Source organism: Melanotaenia boesemani, chromosome 5 (assembly GCF_017639745.1).
Source record: "Melanotaenia boesemani isolate fMelBoe1 chromosome 5, fMelBoe1.pri, whole genome shotgun sequence".
In the NCBI taxonomy this organism is placed as follows: Eukaryota; Metazoa; Chordata; class Actinopteri; order Atheriniformes; family Melanotaeniidae; genus Melanotaenia; species Melanotaenia boesemani.
In genome coordinates this window covers 19,164,440-19,182,102 of record NC_055686.1, presented here as the reverse complement: position 1 = coordinate 19,182,102, position 17,663 = coordinate 19,164,440, and the positions used below count along the sequence as shown (strand labels likewise).

The 17,663-nt window shown below is 38.0% G+C and overlaps 1 protein-coding gene across 19 annotated transcripts in view; it reads right to left on the bottom strand.

The window, feature by feature from the left end:
* The window catches only part of LOC121640129 (adhesion G protein-coupled receptor L3-like), a 225,146-nt gene that overhangs the window by 13,275 nt on the left and 194,208 nt on the right, over positions 1-17,663 (bottom strand). For all 19 annotated transcript variants that reach the window (XM_041985780.1, XM_041985781.1, XM_041985788.1 and 16 more), the window contains 4 exons: positions 16,769-16,978; positions 13,846-14,066; positions 7,785-7,851; positions 5,964-6,055 (listed from right to left, as the gene is read on the bottom strand). In XM_041985780.1, coding sequence (XP_041841714.1) covers positions 5,964-6,055; positions 7,785-7,851; positions 13,846-14,066; positions 16,769-16,978 — 590 coding nt within the window. The remainder of the gene's footprint in view (positions 1-5,963; positions 6,056-7,784; positions 7,852-13,845; positions 14,067-16,768; positions 16,979-17,663) is intronic.

Below are 17,663 nucleotides of genomic sequence, written 5' to 3'. Positions count from 1 at the left end.
TATTGATTAATTTGTAGGAAATGAGTTCATAAAGACAGTCGGTGATGATTTAAAACAATTTTATGCAGTAAACCTAACAGGCATTTTCAAATATTCATTTACCTGAAAATAAACTTCAAAAATATTATCTGTGCTACCTGTTGAGGTAGGCATTATTTAGTGGTCTTAATTCAATTTGAATGTTTCTTCACAAACGTCATTAACTCAGTCTTTTCATTTCTAACCTCTGGGCCATAACAGAGTGAGGATGCTTAAATGTCAAAACATAATTCCTGTGAAATGGATTTTAGAAATAATTGAGGACATTTTTATTTATTTGAACCAGTCATCTCCATATTCATCCTGAAAGTATTTTCTTTAGGCAAGCCCTAAACCTTTTTCATTTGTGCAATGTACCATCTTCATTTATTTTCCATCAGTAAAAAATATACTGATATTTACACATTTTAACAAATTTTCATTTCATTATGGGTATGAAATTCATAACTAGAGGCATTAAAATAGGTACAGGGCTCAAAGGGCTTAACTTGGTACAAACAATTCAAAATTAATTTTTGTGTAAAACAATATACCGAAATGGCATGAAATCCATGCTTATGATAGAATGTCAGAAAATAGCATCTTAAAAGCTTAAGTTCTTGAACTCTATCAACCCAAATGGATGTGCAATATGCTATATATATGCCGCAGAGTGTTTCTAAGCGAGAAAGAATTTATTGTTCTATTTGTTGAGCTGAGATGTCGATAATCAGCAGGTTTAGGCAGGGAACTACTTCAGACTGTGGCATCAAATTACCCGTTTCCTACCAAATGACTTAATTTGCTGTGGTTCTACTCAGTGCGATGTCACAGATCATTTATGTATGAGACGGCAGTTGGTCAATTCAACTGCTTTTAAATCTGCATAAAGTAATGTCTTCTGCTTTTTCTCAAAAGAGAAGAAGTGCTATGATCAGCTCAATGGGGTGTTAATTATTTAACCAAAGGTAGGCTTAAAATGCTAATCACTGGAAAGTGTTTAAGACATCAATAGTATAAAGTTTTTGATGACAGCAGAGGCTTTTTTTTTCTTCTTTAGCCTCATAGCATTAGCATATTTCATGTGAAGTTTTCTTTTTTTCTTCTCCATAGGGAGGAAGCTAATCCCACCTGAAAATGTTTAACTTGTTTTGTTCTAAATATGCTGCATTAAGAAGCAAAATCTGGAATTAAAGTCAAGGTGGTGCAAAAACCATGCCGCAATCCATGAATCACAGGACAGTGGCAGCAGCTGTCTCCATTATAGGGTGAGAAAGGGGGAACAAAAAACACATCACACACAATATCAATTCTACTCTACACCTTCTATTGAGAAATGTTGCATCTTACCAGTGCCATTCTACAATAACACATCCATCATAATAACGGTAGCTAAAATGAAGAGGGAGGGAAAAAAAAGATATCTGAGGTGAAAAACATGAAGATGTTAAAGATAAACATGGCTTGAGATAAAAAGGCGGGATGTGAATGCTAATCAAAAGCAGGGGAGAGAGAAAGAGATATGCAGTGAATGGGATGAAACAATCATTTTAAAACAAGACAGAATGATAAAATCTGAACAGAGGACTTGACATCAAATCATAAAGAGGAACCAAAGAAGAGAGATTAAACAAAAGGAGACACACATCATTAAAAGGAGCTGAATTGACTTAATTAGCCAGCGCTATCAATCTCATCGAGCCACTTCAAATTAAAAGTCATCTGAAAGAGAAGCTCGTATGAAAAGTAAAATAACAGCTCTGAAAAAAAAAAACACGATTATTTACAGGCTGTTTTCTTTCGCAAAACCTCACTAAGCAAAAAGCAGCAATGTGAAAACAATCAATGTTAAGAACCGCTTCACGTCTTCTTATTTTTATGATCAACCAGTCACCTGTTGATTACCGTGACAAAATGTGTGCGACTGAGCAGCGGCCAACAGCCTCCAGTCAATTTTCTGAATGTGTTTGTGCAGTCGTGTGTTCAGTAAAGACTCAAAAACTATAGGAGATGAATGAGGGCTGACAAAAGCTGCGTGCATTCACACCTCCCCACCACCACCACCACCACCACCAGAAACATTGCAACTGTTTTGAAGTCAGTAAAACCTGGAGTCAAGAGGTCAGTTGCTTTGTACATTCAGGGCTTTGCAGTGTTATAAATCACATGACACTAAGAACCCGAGCGGTCAATATGTTTTTCTGCAGAACAAACTACACAATGTATCTTGTTGTATTGAAGACGCTAGCATACAGAGATGAGCGTGACAAAGTCTACCAAAAACAATTACTTTTTTCTGTCTCTCTAATCAACACTTTCTTAAATAAACTGCTAGACATCTAATCTAAACCAGTCATTATCATAAGCAGTATCAAAGTAGCCTTCTAAGCAATCTGTTATTCATGTGTACTATAAGTTGGACAGCAACCGAGTGAGGTCTGTGGGGGGGGTGTAAGAGGTCGGCTTGTGCTTGATCCACAGCACTCATGTAATTCATAATAGATGTTTGAGATGGTCTGTGCACACTTATTTGTACTTATGTCTCGGTGTGGCCATACCATACACAAGTATTTGTTGGGAATCTGTGGAATCTATAGAAGCTTTACAGAACATGGGGGCTTGAGTGCAAATATGAAAATAAAATGAGTTAAGTTTACTTTAAATTATAGCAGATACATTCAGAATATAAAGAATTTAGAACTAGGGACTGAGCTGCAGCAGTAGTTGTATTGTTGTATCAACAGGAAGTACTGATGATACAGAAGTTTTTTATTTATTTTTTTTATTTATTAGTTTATGTGATAGGGATGGTGCATGTTAATGAACATCCATAAACAATAGATGTAAGCATGCCAGATTATCACTAACAAGCTTATTTGCATCCGTAGTCCCTTGGCAGGTAAAATGTAGCAAATAAACCTCACAGCAAGAAGTTTCTGGGTTCAAACTACTGATATGTTGGTGCCTTTCAAAATATGGTTTTTATTTATATAACCTCCCTTTAGCCCTCCCTTAGCTTGCCCTGTTTTGAAATATGTGTGTAAATGAGAGCATCCATGATTATCTTTGTTATTATACTGGAAAAACACTCTCACTCTTTGTTCTACAATCCTGGATCAAACTTGGAAAATATTTTTTATTTTTTTTTAATGTGTGTATCACTTAGCAGAGAAAAACATGACACACAGGGGTCATTGTGGTGAGACACATCTAATGATGTGATGCCACACACAGTAAAAAGAAAAAAAAAACATACACAAAAACAGCCAGAACACTGTCCATAAAACAGACTTATGTGTCCAAAGTGGCTTAGAAAATGGGAGGCAGACAGAATAAACTGAGCAGAGACCCTTACCTATCGCCTCATCCAGAAAAACAACTTTATACCTTCTGCAGAGAGAGACTGCCCTGCCGCCAGGTAGCTGGAGCTTACGTCAAGGAGAAGGATGGAAAAAGCTGTGTCATTCTACACGACAAAGGCACCTTAACAGCACAGGCACAAATTTAAAGACTTTATGATTCAACATGTGATCTACGGCCCCAACAAAAGCCTGATACCGTACACCATTCAGGTGAGGTAAGATGCAATGCTTTTCGGAGCTGCACTGACCAAAATTTTATAGTAACAACATAACACATGGACCTTGTGTGTGAAAGGAGTTGCTTGTCATGACAAAGCAGAGATATACAGCTCTATACAGGAATTCAGTCCTCTAGTTCTTAGATGCTCTTTTTTTATAAACAGTTTGACAGTTTTGATTCAGTCTCATGGCTCTTGTTCATGTAATTGCTTCATCAATACGTAAGTGTATAGAAACAGAAAGCAGTGTTTTTGCCACCATTATAATAACAATAATTACTAGTTCAATAACCTTTAGTCCAAAATTTCTTTTTGCTATAAAAATATGATTTTCTTGCTTTTACAATCCCGATTCCAAAAATAACTTGTTCAATGTAAATAAAAACAGAATGCAATGATTTTCAAACCTCATAACGCTATATTCTATTCCCAATAAAAAATAAATAACATAGCAAATGTTACAACTGAAACATTTTGTATCATTTCATGGATAATATTTGCCTATTTTGAATTTAATGGCAGTAACACATCTCAAAGAAGTTGGAGCAAAGGCAAGAAAAGGCTGGAAAAGTATTTTACACAAATGGAAAACAACTGGAGGAGCATTTGACAACTAATTAAGTTAACTAACACGGCTGTGTTTGAAAGTCATATTTGGGAGAGATTTTGAAGATCCTACCATGTGTAGTGAATAATTTCACCATAAGAGTCAGAGAATCAGAAGGAATCTCTGTGCGCATGGGACAAGGCTGAAGGTCAAAGCAGGTTGTTATTGAACTTTATAGTTATGGAACTGCATCAAGAGCAGCCATGACTCTCTACTGGAAATCCTGAATGCAACCCCAACTGCATCTTTTTGAAGATGTTTGTTTTGTTCTTCATAACAACATTAAAACAAAAGACAAGCATGATAAGTTAGTTTTGTTGCAGGAAAATGGAAAATCTGGCAATGCCTTTAGAAAAAAAGTCATTTGATTACTGGGCTGTGGGTAATGTAATTTGTTTATTTATTTATTTTTTTATGCAATTTCCCTCTGGGACTATTAAAGTATTTCTATTCCTGATGTCATCATTGTTGGTTATGGTGTCACGGGTTATAATGAACAAAGCAAAATGCAGCTTTGATATTTTTCAAATATCTATAAATAGTGATCTTTTTTAACCCCAAAAATCTACTTTTGTTTTGACAGCAACAATATTGTTAAATTACATGCATTTTTGACTTGCTAACTGGCATCACTGAACAGGTCAAATGGTAGCAGAATTAATAGCTTAGCATTAGTACATGGATAAATGTTAATCAGAGAAATAAATTTGCTATTTAATAGAAAAAATAAAATAAAATATGCCTTTCCTGGTTTGATCAAATGCAGACAGTGTGAATATGTCTGTGTTTCCTATTGCAATACAGGTCTACCTACACTCATTGCTGTCTGAGTGCTTGTTTATTGCACTGGTTGTATCCTACAGCCAACATTTTTACCATTTTGACTCACTCCCACTGCTCTTTTAAATGTTATTTTCACACTGAAGGACCTTCTCAGCTAAGGGTATATGTACTTTTTACTCAAATGCACATAAACATATTGCACTTATATCTTGCCTATGATAAAGACAGTCTGATACTTGACTCCAGCTACTTTTACATCACTGACAATGTCTTCAATGACTTCCATGTACATACAAAGTGTTTTAAGCTGTATAAATTAATCTGAGTAAACAGCAAGGAAAATATGCATCCCACAGCTGTTGTTGTCCCTTAAGCTTCATATTGTCTGAAAACAAGGAAGCGTAGGCAGATAAACAGACTAAAACACACGACAGACACAGAATGAATATTCATCAGCTGCATGTTGACGCCATGACAACACTGGGTCAGGTCTGTCAGGTTGTCTTCTGGCCTTTTTTCTGTGCCAACAAGACCCTTCTTCAGATGATGATAAAGACACAACAGAGTACCTGCTTGATTTAAACTTAAACTGACACAACCTTTCAACAAAATGGGAGGTGCTTACCTTGCAGGCTCTGGCCTGGCTGTTCACAAGCTTAAGTGCCTTTAATGATGTTTCAACATATCAAAGTAGGAAGCGAGACAGAGAGCACTGCTTGGAAATAAGGGCTTGAATGCAGAGTAAAAACTAAAAGTTGATCTTTAAACTGGGGTTCATTGAACTTAAAAAACAGCAAGAAATGTCAGCTCACATAGAGTCATACTCAGTGTAATTCAGCTGTCAGAGAGTGTTTGTTGGAAGTGAGTCCTTCACACTCATACTTGAAGCATTCTTTCAGTCTGCAACAAAGCGTCACAAACAGGGCTATTTCTGAGCTGCTTTAATGGATATCTGAGTGATCTGAGTGCTCTTACTTGATGTTGTCCAGGCAACCGGAGTCTGGTTTCAGAATGGCCGTGTGATGGAACATCTTGTAAAGCGCGATGCCCAGGAAAATCACGTTGAGCTATGAGAGTTGGACAGACAAAGGGGCAGGAAGGGCAAGAGAGAGACCAGAATGAAGCTTGTGTATTTCTCCTTTCAGTTGCATTCATTTTAAATCAGGGCACCTTGTAGCACAATGCTGGAACACTGCAGCCAGACTCGGTTTCCCACTTTGCCAAACAGAGCGCAAAATCCTCTGAAACCTCTTATGGGGGTAAAACCAACTACGTGGGGAAAAGACAGCTACAAACTCAAACGAAGGAGTAATGTCATCCGATTTATCTACACTTCTCTCATTATGTTCACACTTAGAGGTAACTGCAGGGCATCACTGCCACTGCAACGCTGTTCCTCTTACATTTTATAAGACAAATAAGAAGATAATAAGAAATTTTAATATTTAAATCTACATATTTAACTGTTTTTAATCTAATTTATTAAAAAAAGAAAAAAAACAGTGATTGAAACAAATAAAAGAGAGAAGTCAAGCACACGTTAGTGACGTTTTTCTTTCAATGTTCACCAAACACTTTAATTAGCGAGAAAAAAAAACAAATGTGAGGTCTCATGTTTGACTGCTGGATATAAAAAAGAAATAAAACGAAAACTTACATTAAACAGACCCACTCTGGTGTGTCTAATTAATTTGCCTTCTCTCTGTGAGCCGGTGATCACAAAAATAGAAAATGAGTCAATTCCGGTCACAGCATGGGGGTTTGTTCAGAGGGAGGCCACAAAAATTACAGCAATTAGTTTGAAGTAACTTACTTTGCTCCAGTATACAGGTGACATTCAGCTAACATCCAGCACCAGTATTAAAAAAAAAAGTTAGCAAATTTTCCAGGGGATACAATTAAACCTGAGCTGTTAATCATAGAAAGAGAAGGAAGCCATTGTGAATGATTTCTTTTAACTGGAGTATGAAAGTGTATTATGAATGTAGGACTGCTGTAACTAGATCACAGCGATTATTAATACATGAATAATCACTTAGTAATGAAATTGATAAATTGCTAATAATAATAAGTCTAGTCAGGTATTCTATGATTATGTGTTGATAACCACTAAAAACTGATAATAGTGACAGATGTTATGGAAAAGTAGAGCATCTATGGATGACAAAGTTGTATCTTCAGCTTGGCTTTGATGTAAATATACTGATGAACACCAGTCTTACATCAGATTTAAAGCAGCTGGATCGATACATTCTCTTTGATTGGGAAGCGAGGGCTGCCCTAGTTGGGAGAGGCACAATGTGTGTGTGTGTGTGTCCTTGCGTTATGCATGTGTATCTGCACCCTGAGCTGACTGCATGCCTGCGAGGAGGAGATGGAAAAAGGTAGTGGAGTACGAGTTGGAACGGGAACAAAATCAATCATAATCGCAGTGTGGATTACTCCAACACTGCATACTGAGCAGAGTTCACTCTCTCTCTTTCTCTCCTATAGCTCTGTGTCTTTAGCTCCCCGACGCCACCCTGCGCAGCCACCACCACCAAAAATTGTCTCAGCCGGTGACTGCGGCGGGGTGACAAACTCCGATACATTCTCTACACCCCTCATTCGTTTTTCTGGACGGCTCTGAGCCCGGCGGTGGCACATATGCTCAACAGGGCAGAGAGAAGATAGAGACAGGAGCTGGAAAAAAGGGATCTCTGTGGACCATTTAAGCGACGACCCGCAGGCTAAGTAGGGTTAATGAGCAGATAGAAGAGGAGGGGGAGTGGGGGGGGGGGAGGGGGGCACGCTTACCATAATTATCAAGGTTGCTGGTCCTATGAAACTCCAAATGAAGTATGTGTCCAGGCGAAGCCAGCAACTGCAATGAAAGAGAGCGAGTGAGAGGTGAAGGGGAAGAGAAGTGGGGGAGAGGATGGTGAATATGAGTTGAGGGGGGAGGGAGAGAAAGATTTGAGGTTATAGCTATATACTCTTGCTCAGAGGATATACATCAAGTGGGAGGCTGGAGTGACACAGAGGAATAGGCACTTCAAAACATAGTGGCTTAAAATGGCTTAAAGAAATATAACCATCACAGAGAACTTGGAGGAGAAGGGACTTTCAGTGTCAGTGACAGTCATCTCAATGCCTCTCCACAGCCAAAACAAGCATAATGTGCAAATTATAAAGAAGAAACAAGAAGTGCATACAGATAAAACTCTAAAACTCAGAAAAGAAATAAGTTCTTTAGTCTTTTCAATTTGTCGGGTTAAGGTGGCAAAATATCGTCACAGATGATAATTTATGGATGATTCAATTAGCTTTCAATTGAATCCAAACTACATCACGCCAAAGAAATTGGATTGACCTTGACCCCTGACAGACATGGCCCCGCACTGTCCTTAAACACTCACCAACGTGTCTTACATGTCTATGTTAACAGTAATTACTCTGTAAGACCACCGTAATTACGTCAGTAATGAAATAAAGTGCTCTCCTGACCTCCTACTTCATATCAAAACAATACAGAAAGTCAATTTCTATCCATTGAAGAAAACTAAACATAGACTTCAAGAAACAGATCCAGCAGAAGGTGACACTGCTCTTTTCAAATGGCAAAAGAGGACAAAAAAAAAGAAGTGATTCATGACCTGTGGTTGAATTATTAATCTTTTAATCTCCGCTGCTGCAGCAGATAGACGCCTCCATTTTTGGCTGCTGGAAAATTACAGTTCATGGTGCTGCGTTGTCATTCAGGCTGACAGGGAGCGAAAATGAAAGTGGCAGAGCATTAGCTGTAATTCAATAGCATTTTAAGGCAAATTGAAGTGTTTGGGGAACTTAAGAGGGCTTCAGAAAGTGACTGGAATAAAAAGCCAGAAAATAATTTTTCATCCTTTTTCATTATTTTTGCAAAACTATAGAAATAAAACAATATTTTGTTTTCTTTTAAACAAAGAAGAATTGCGATACAAAACAGAATAAAATGGCAAATATAATTTTTCTCCAAACAAAAGGGGAACATTAATATCTTAATTTTTGTGAAAAGCTTCATTGCCAGTTGCCACCTTCTGTTTTTCTCCTTTTTTGGGTCTCCAAACAACTCTGCAAAGTATTACACAATTTTTTGAAACAGGATAAAATATCACATAACAAGTGACAGGACTTCTTTTTTTTTTTTTTTTTTTTTGCTATTGCTGGGATGTGATATGTCTCCCCCTCTCTAGTATCAGTTGACGAGAGGAGGCAGCACAGAAAAAAATAAATAAATAAAAACCTACCCCCCCCCCCTCCTTTAAAAAAACAAAAAACAAAAAAAAGAAAACACTGAGCATATGCAAACAAAAGCTGAACAACATGCTCAGAACTCTGGCAGCTCATCAAAGCACACGGACGTCGCTGTTATAAATTATGCTCAAGGTTCTATTGTTCGTTTTTGCCTTCTTCCTCGTCAGATCATAGTGAGATTTAAAGGCTCGGTAGGCGGCAGGAGCTGCAGGCTGTCATTTCTTTCTACCTCCTTCTCTCTACTCCTGTCATGCTTGTGTCTGGCTTTTGGAGCATGCACAGATAGTTTCATCTTCCCTCCTGGTGTGCCAGCTCCTACAGAAATTGAGCATTTAAAAAAAAAAGAAGCAAACATAGGCCAATCTAAACACATCAAGCCTACACCTTGCGCTTTGCACTCTGGTACCTATGCACCAATAAATCTGCAATGAGTAGATACAGGCTTGTCCTCGCAGAAAGGCAACTGATGTGCTTTTGCAACACAGACAGCAATTTCTGTGGCGTAAACTGTGATTAGATATTGAAATAAAAAAAACAAGCAATGTTAGCTGGGCTAAGATGATGGTAGGTTTTAGAATAAGTTTGAAGGAGTGAAGTACATTTTGTATATGTGTGCATCATGGTTGGTAGCCTAACATTAATCAAAGGCTCTGCGAAGTTCTTGACCACTGTTGTTGCAATCAAGAATGAATCATAGAAAAAAAAAGTCAGATTTTATTGGAGCACTGTTAACATTTGCTGTGGTATAATTTCCAAAGGCTTAAGCAATGTTACATTTATTTTGTTCCAGTGCTGCATTAAGTGTTTACCGAAATCTTGTAAAAAAAAAAATGATGGGAGAGTTTGACCTCTATAAAACCTTTTCCAACAACCCAAAGATTCTTATTAGGAGTAAGGTCTGGACTCTGTGGTGAAAATGTTTGAAAATGATGTGTCATGCTCCTTGAACCACAGTTTCCCAATGGGAGTCTGATTAATTGTGGCATTGTCATCTTGAAATATGCCTGTGCTATCAGAGAAGAAAAATAACGACTGATGGAAAAACCTGGTCATTCGGTACATTCAGGACCTCATTTTCTTAGGCTGAGCAACTAATATGATTCTAGATCGTAACACAGTTGTTTGTACAACAGGCACTTGACATGATGGCTGCAGCCCTTCTTACCCTGATGTGCCCATAAATCGGGTTAAATCTGGACTAAAACCTCATGACATTTTTCCATCACTCCAGAGTAAAGTCTTTATACTTCCTGGAAAAATGAAGCCCTTTTTTCGATTAACGTCATTGATAAGAAGCTTTTGTGTAGGCTACACAGCTGTTTAGCCCCAATAACCTGAATTCTGCAGAGTCCTTCTTCTGATTTTTTTTTATTTTACCAAATATTTAAATGATCTCTGATCATAATAATTTAAGTTTTTTTTTTTTTTTTTTGTTTGTTTGTTTGTTTTTTTTGACCACAGGCTTTAATATTGTATTGGAAAGTCTAAGGGGCTGAGTTATGACGAGGGCAAAACTGCTGCGCTATTTAACATTTGCTGCGCAGTTTTGCTCTGGTTATGTTTCTACGATTAGCGCCTGATCTATTAAGACTGCTCCTGTTATCATTTGCGGAGCAAACAGCAGTATTTAAATGAGGATTTAGCGGCGCTGTTTGCTCTGTCATGTAAGGTTCTGGAGAGCAAGGAAACCGCAAACGCAAAATTAACTTTTATCCGATAGAAGTTGAGACAAATAAAAATATTGCGGAAGTCGAGGAAAAAAATCTAAATGTCACCAGAAATGCTGCAATATAGTTTCATATTCAAGTTCAATTTATTTATAAGGCACACTAACAACAACCTTTAGGAACCAAGGTATTGTACATATAAAAACATGCAAGGAACAAATAAGAAATAATAAAGGTTTAAAAGCTATAAAGAAATAATAATAATAATAATAATAATAATAATAATAATAATAATAATAATAATAATAATAATAATAATAATAAAAGACAGGCATGATAAAGTCTTTAAACTTATCCAGCAATTCTAATATTGCAACGCTGGATCGTCTCCACAATCCTCTTCTCTGGCATTCTAAATATATTAATATAATAGAAAAAAATGCATTATCTTAGTCGCCTTTCATGGTGTCTGTGCCTCCTCCTTAAAATTATTACTGCAGCCATTGCGCGTATACTGTTGTGCCAATTAGCACCTGCTTTTCAGAAACGCTATTTTTAGAGCAAACATAAACACCGCAAACTATTTGCGGGCTACATGAATCCCACTGCTGCGCAAACCAGATTTATTTGTATAGTCTCCTCCCACTAATGTGCACTTTCTGGCCGGAACGCCCATAATGCATATGCAGTAGCTTCAGAAACGCAAAGTGGAGAGCGGCGCAGTTTTGCCAGGATAACTGACGCAGTTCCATGTTTGCGGCTTTGATAGATAAGCTTGGGCCGATTTTAGCGGAGCAAAGCCGTCTGCACCTGTTTTAGTACACGCAAAGCATTAATAGATCAGGGCCTAAGTCTTTTTAGTCATTTAAGAAATCCCCATAGTTGATTTGTTTACTAGACCAATAATTTAATCCCTTTGCCCTTGACCGCAGGATGTTTAAAGAACGAGAAGTTGCTCAGTGCATCAGTTCAGTTAACTAACTTGTTTCCAGCTGAAACATATTAATCACTGCAGTACTTTTCCAATGGGAGCACCAATTAGCTTTCTTGGATCTAGGATGGGACTTTTTTTTTCCAGATAAGCCTTTTGCTTTCCATTTTCTATCTTACAAATTTATACAAGAAAACCTATTTGTCTTTGAGCAAGCAAACTACATAAGAAGATCAAATGATCAGCTGTAAGAGGTTGTAGTGCAGGGCTTAGCTGCTAATACACAAATGTAATATTTAATGCACAAACAACAAGGTTTCCCAGGCTACAAGAGCCCATAAGGTTATTTCTGGTTATGCACCCATGTAGCAGACTACTTTTCTAAGAGGTCAGTGATTCCCATCCGTCACATCACCTTCACCTACTGTGCCGAACTGAGCTTAGCATCTGTATTGTTTTGATATGTATTATAGGAAAGGAACTGGATTCATTGTGTTAACTGTTAATCTACAAGAAAGCTCTTTTTCTAACCACACACTATGCAGCATAGTATTTTGCATGCTCACTGGAACAGCAGTAGCCAACAGCTAGTCAGCTAGTCTGTATCAGCTAGATTATAAAAGCTAACAGGACATTCTACATCCTTTGATATATGACTTTCATTAAACTGGGGAAGAAATCCTGGATCATGTCTTTGTTTTGCTGACCACTAGCAGCCTTACTGGACTAGAGATTGGTCAATGTCTTGCTCAAGGACATATAAAGCAATTCCTGGTTTATTTCAATATCATATCACAAGTTTCTCTTTGATTTAAAGAGATAAAAATCACAAACTGGCTAAGCATTAAGCTAGTCTGTCTTTTTTGCTATTATTGCAGTTATTACGAGTTAATCAGAATAATGTGGCATCGATCTGATGCAGTTACTTCACAGCAACTTGTTGGTAAATTTCTCCTCAAAGTGACCCCACCCATGATCACTGTGCCATGGCACCAAAAATCAATTTGCGGTAGGACTACATTCTTCCCTTTGAACCAAACCACTGCCACCACCTTTTGCTATTCTCCACATGTCACGGCTTATCCCTCCCCTCATCCGTCAATGGCAGCGTATAATTGTTCCACCGGTGGCAGGTTTTAATTATTCACATGATGCCAAGGCTCAGGCGGTGGCAGCTATCACCTCATCCATCACCAAGAACTATTGCACCGCCAATCTGCAAATGCACTGTCTACCAGTTGTGTGGCGGCTCATGAGTGTGTGGCATACATGATAAACATCTCAGCAGCAAACTGCTGATGCTGGTCTTCATTATTTTCAGATGGGCTAGAGATTAACAGAGAGGAATGGAGAGCGATCCTCTGCTTCATAGACACTACTTTATAGAGTGCAGTCTAGTTCACAAATACACTGGTGTCTATATGAGAAATACCTTGCGTAGCATTCACTTCCAGTCTTTTTGTTAATCTCTAATTTTCTAGAAATGATCCAATCTTCATTTCTCTGTTCATCATTCCTAGCTCTTCTCTCCAACCTGTCCATTCCTGTTCAGTAATTAGTTCATCCCACGATGCTATCTGCTGAAATGAGCTTTTCTCCTGTCTAAACACTGTTCAGTCCAGCATCACTGAAAGTTGTTCTGCTTCATTGAAAGTTGATGCTAATAGCTATTGAACCATCACCGTTTAGATTATTAAAACCCCCTAAACCAACACAAACAGTTTTTATGTTGTAAAGAGGCTCGAGGGTTGTGGATGAAGAAGACTTTTTATCTAAAACAGTAGCCAATGAATTCATTTTTTAAAAGTTGAGTACCGTAAGAGGGACAACATATGCTCAGAAAGACAACAAAGCAAGAGTAAAACATATCTCAAAAATTGGTGCCTGGTTTGTTTTACAAACACTGAAAGTTAACCATATAGTAACACACTGGTTTAACTTTTATCAAACAAAATTGTCTCAAAAAGTATTTAGCATGTGTACTCACACTCTATCTGTGCCATAACTGCGGTAGTCTACAGCAGCAGAGACGGCCACAATCAGTGCGGGAACTCCATAGCCCACCAGGTAGAAGTAGCGTCGGCGCGAGTGCTCGCTCTCGAAGACCTCCACTAGCATGATGTAGAGCTGCACACCTTCCAGGAACATCCATGTGAACGCTGCCAGGAAGAAGAAGTGGAGCAGGGCGGCAAAAACAGCACAAGCAACCTGGAAAGATTTTATGGTGGCAGCAAGAATGCGAGACATAAGAACAGGGGTGTTAGTATTACTGCTGAAGAAATTTTTCAATCCCCTTTGACCTCTTAATATGTTTAATTTCTTGATAAAATAAAATGACAAAGTGGCTTATCAGAATGACTGCAACAAGCTGCATTTTCTCACCTCTCCATGCTTGTGTCTCTAACAATTAGCATGGCTAAGCTTTGTTTGGCTGAAGTGATTGGATGTTTGCCTGTAGTGACTGGCAGACGAGCGCTGCAGCTACACAGCCCATGTGGCCTTGTTTGCTGTAGTTGGCATGGATGATGGAGAGATATGAGGAAGTGAAGTCAACAGTCCAAAAGCAATTTAAAACTGCACCAGTGAGGTGTGAGGATATAATTTGGTTACACAGTTTTGCAGATAATAAGTGTGGATGAGACACCAATGCTGTCATTCACCTGTACGCACATGTGCCATTTTTACATAGATTGATCCAATTATTAGCACAGTTGAACTTAACTAGCGTATTTTGTCACTGAAATGGCTTCAATTAAATAACTAAAAGGTTGAGTGGACACTAATTGCAGTCCAGGAGAGTGATCTTACTGCTGGGTGTGAATCTTTCCCATAAAATATTATGGAGCAAAAAAAGTGCTGGGCTAAAATATTATATTTAAGTTCACAGCAAGTTATCTTTGTGACTGAACTATGGACTGTGGTTTTTAGCTCTGATAGTAATGGCATATATAATACAGGTATGTTATAATAGCACAAATGTTTAAATCTCTTTGCCTCTGAAGTTTACATTAAAACTAATTCTCCAACTGTGAACTGCTAGATGTGAGATAGTAAGCAACGAAAGTAAAATTATTACAAAGACTATTAGTTACAAAGTGTTTTCCATAGTTTTAGTTAGGACTGCAAAGCTAGCGCCACAGTCTCATTCACTAGCATTCAAAAATTACAGGACAGTCAGAAGCTGCAGGAGGCTAAAAATGCAGTTTACATGTAATGATTCCACATACGTCTGCTGTATGAGTGTTGAGCATACACAGTTGAAGATGACTGTGTGGTGACAGCATGCCTCCACCTGCTACCACAATTGAGTTTTTATGGGAAATAAATGCCATCCAAACTCTTCTAGTTGTTAAACTAGAAAGAGGTTTAGTGTGTTGAGCAGCTTAATTCAGATTACTTTGAAGTGGCTGCAAATTGAAAAACTCGATGTTTAATATAACTGTGAGTTATGCATTAGAATGTAACAGTGAGTTGGCAGGTGTTGTGAGTTTGTGAATGTACTGTCAAGCTATTACTTTAGCACAATCAAGGGAGGAAGCATCTGTTGAATAAAGAGTTCCTAATTCCGTTTTCTTCCAGCATTTTTCCTCAAGATGAAATGGGGCATAACGTTAATAGCTTTTTTAAAAGTGGACTGTTTTTGTTTGGATGAGAATTATGTCTCATTGGGCAGACATGGTTTACGGCGCTTTGTTAAAAGAATAGTGTTTCCCCTTTAAGATTGAGCTAGACAGGGGGAAAGAGAGAGGCACACACAGCTCGTCAGCTGGTTTCATGCACATGCAGGTCTGAGTCAGAACGGGGAGGTCAGAGCAGAGAACGTTAGGCCCGTGTCTGCTCTGCCACCGCTCGATGAAGTGAAGGGAGCTACCCCTGAAGCTAGCTGCAGCTTCAACCAGGAGTAATCACCTGGCCTCCGCCTCCCGACCTCAGTTTGGAGGTGGAAGCAGGAAAGTTTTCCACCTGTTTTCACCGATAATGGACCAAAGCAGCCTGGTTACTAAACTGTCAAAGAAATGTTGCATTTCAAGGGCAAAAAGACCAGACAGAAAGATAAGGAAAACAACTGGTTTTCTTGTTGCTGAATGCTCCTGTGGGTGCGGTGTTAAGCTCATGTAGCATAGCAGCCGCCATATGAATGCAGCCAGCCCAGACTCAATCCTAGTGTCTCCCTGACCAACTTCCTCATCTACTTACTATAAAAATACAGGACACTAGGGTAAGAAAAGCGAAAAAAAACACTTAACACACACATTATACAAATAACATCTGATACAATTTCTCTATGGAGAAAGTATTTTTTCATGTCATTATTGATGACATCACAATAACATCATGATTCAATTTTGAAAGACCTGACTAGTCAATTAAAAAAAAAAACACCTAAAATGCCCATCCTTAGTACATTCAATACTGAAGTGAGATGGTCTGTACTCTATTAATCAATCTAAATTATCTGGAAGGTATGGTTTATTGAAAACCAACAATTCTCATATACCTAACACATGTAAGTGTATCATAGCTGACATATTCAATTAAATTGTATGTTTCTTTGCTGTATGTGTATTGTATGTTTTAAATGATAATGAAGGTTGTTTTAGGTATTGTACTGATTATTCTGTTTTATTACAATATGAGTGGCTACAACGAAAAATTACCTTTTTCGACATTTGAGTATATTTTTAGTTAGCTTGTTTAAATTTTAAGGAATGTACAAAGCTGACACGTTCCTCAAATAAAATAATCACAAAAGAACTGTGTTTGTTTCCTTGAGTTGAAAAAGCCACTTGATAATATTTAATAGCATTAAAGTTAACTTGAATTATACACATTGTGGGAGGCAACAGTCAGATGGCACCTATAATATAAACATTACAAATTAGCCTCTTTCCAGTTAAATGTAGTCTTACCGGCTGGTCGCCCCGATTGATCCCCACCAGGAACAGGGACTCAGCAATGAACAGACTAATGCACAGGTTCTTATGGATGGTGTTGCGATCACTCTGGAGGCCGCGGAAGAAGCAGAAGGTGAAGAGGCTGATAAGCAGGCATACCAGTGAAAGCAGGATGCCCACCCAGGTAATGACATCCAGAAGCATGTCGTGAACAGGGTCTGTATTCTGCAACAGAAACAAAAGAGAAATTGCTCAATAGTGTTTGAAAAAATAAGCATTTGAAAATTGTTTTGACTTTTTTTTTCTCCTTAGACACAGAAGCCGATTTTGGGGTTCAGTGAAGAAAAAAGGAACGGCTTATGTTTAAAATTTTATATTCATGGATTTATGCGTGGAGCTAAAAGAAGACAAAAACCAATAAATAAATAATTTAAAAAAGCAAGCAATGTTGAAATCATAAAATGAAATGAAAACAATAGAAAAGCTTTTTACATTCAGGGTTGTTTTCTGGGGCTAAAGTGCAGTCACTCACCCTCCAATAAACCACTACACCAAGCCACAGGTGGCAGATATGAATCATAAATTAGTCAGTGTGAATCAATTTAAAATGCCCCCTGTTGTTTCATTTTGGTCTGGCAACAAAGTGAAACAAAGTGAGCAACCCAACGGGCCACAGGTGTCTAAGACCGAAGCAACAGGAATTAAATCAAACCATAACATGGGCAGTGTCTTTCACTGTTGCTTTTATAAGTTTTTTTTTTCTTTTCAGACTGTAATTTGCTACCACAGCCAGTTTGAGACACTAAAAAGCTTTTTCCTGACAATTGTGGCTTTCTGGGAGCGATAAGAATCAACTGTTATTCTGCTGCAGCCATAAAAGACAATTTACATCAGCCCATGAAAGCCAGGT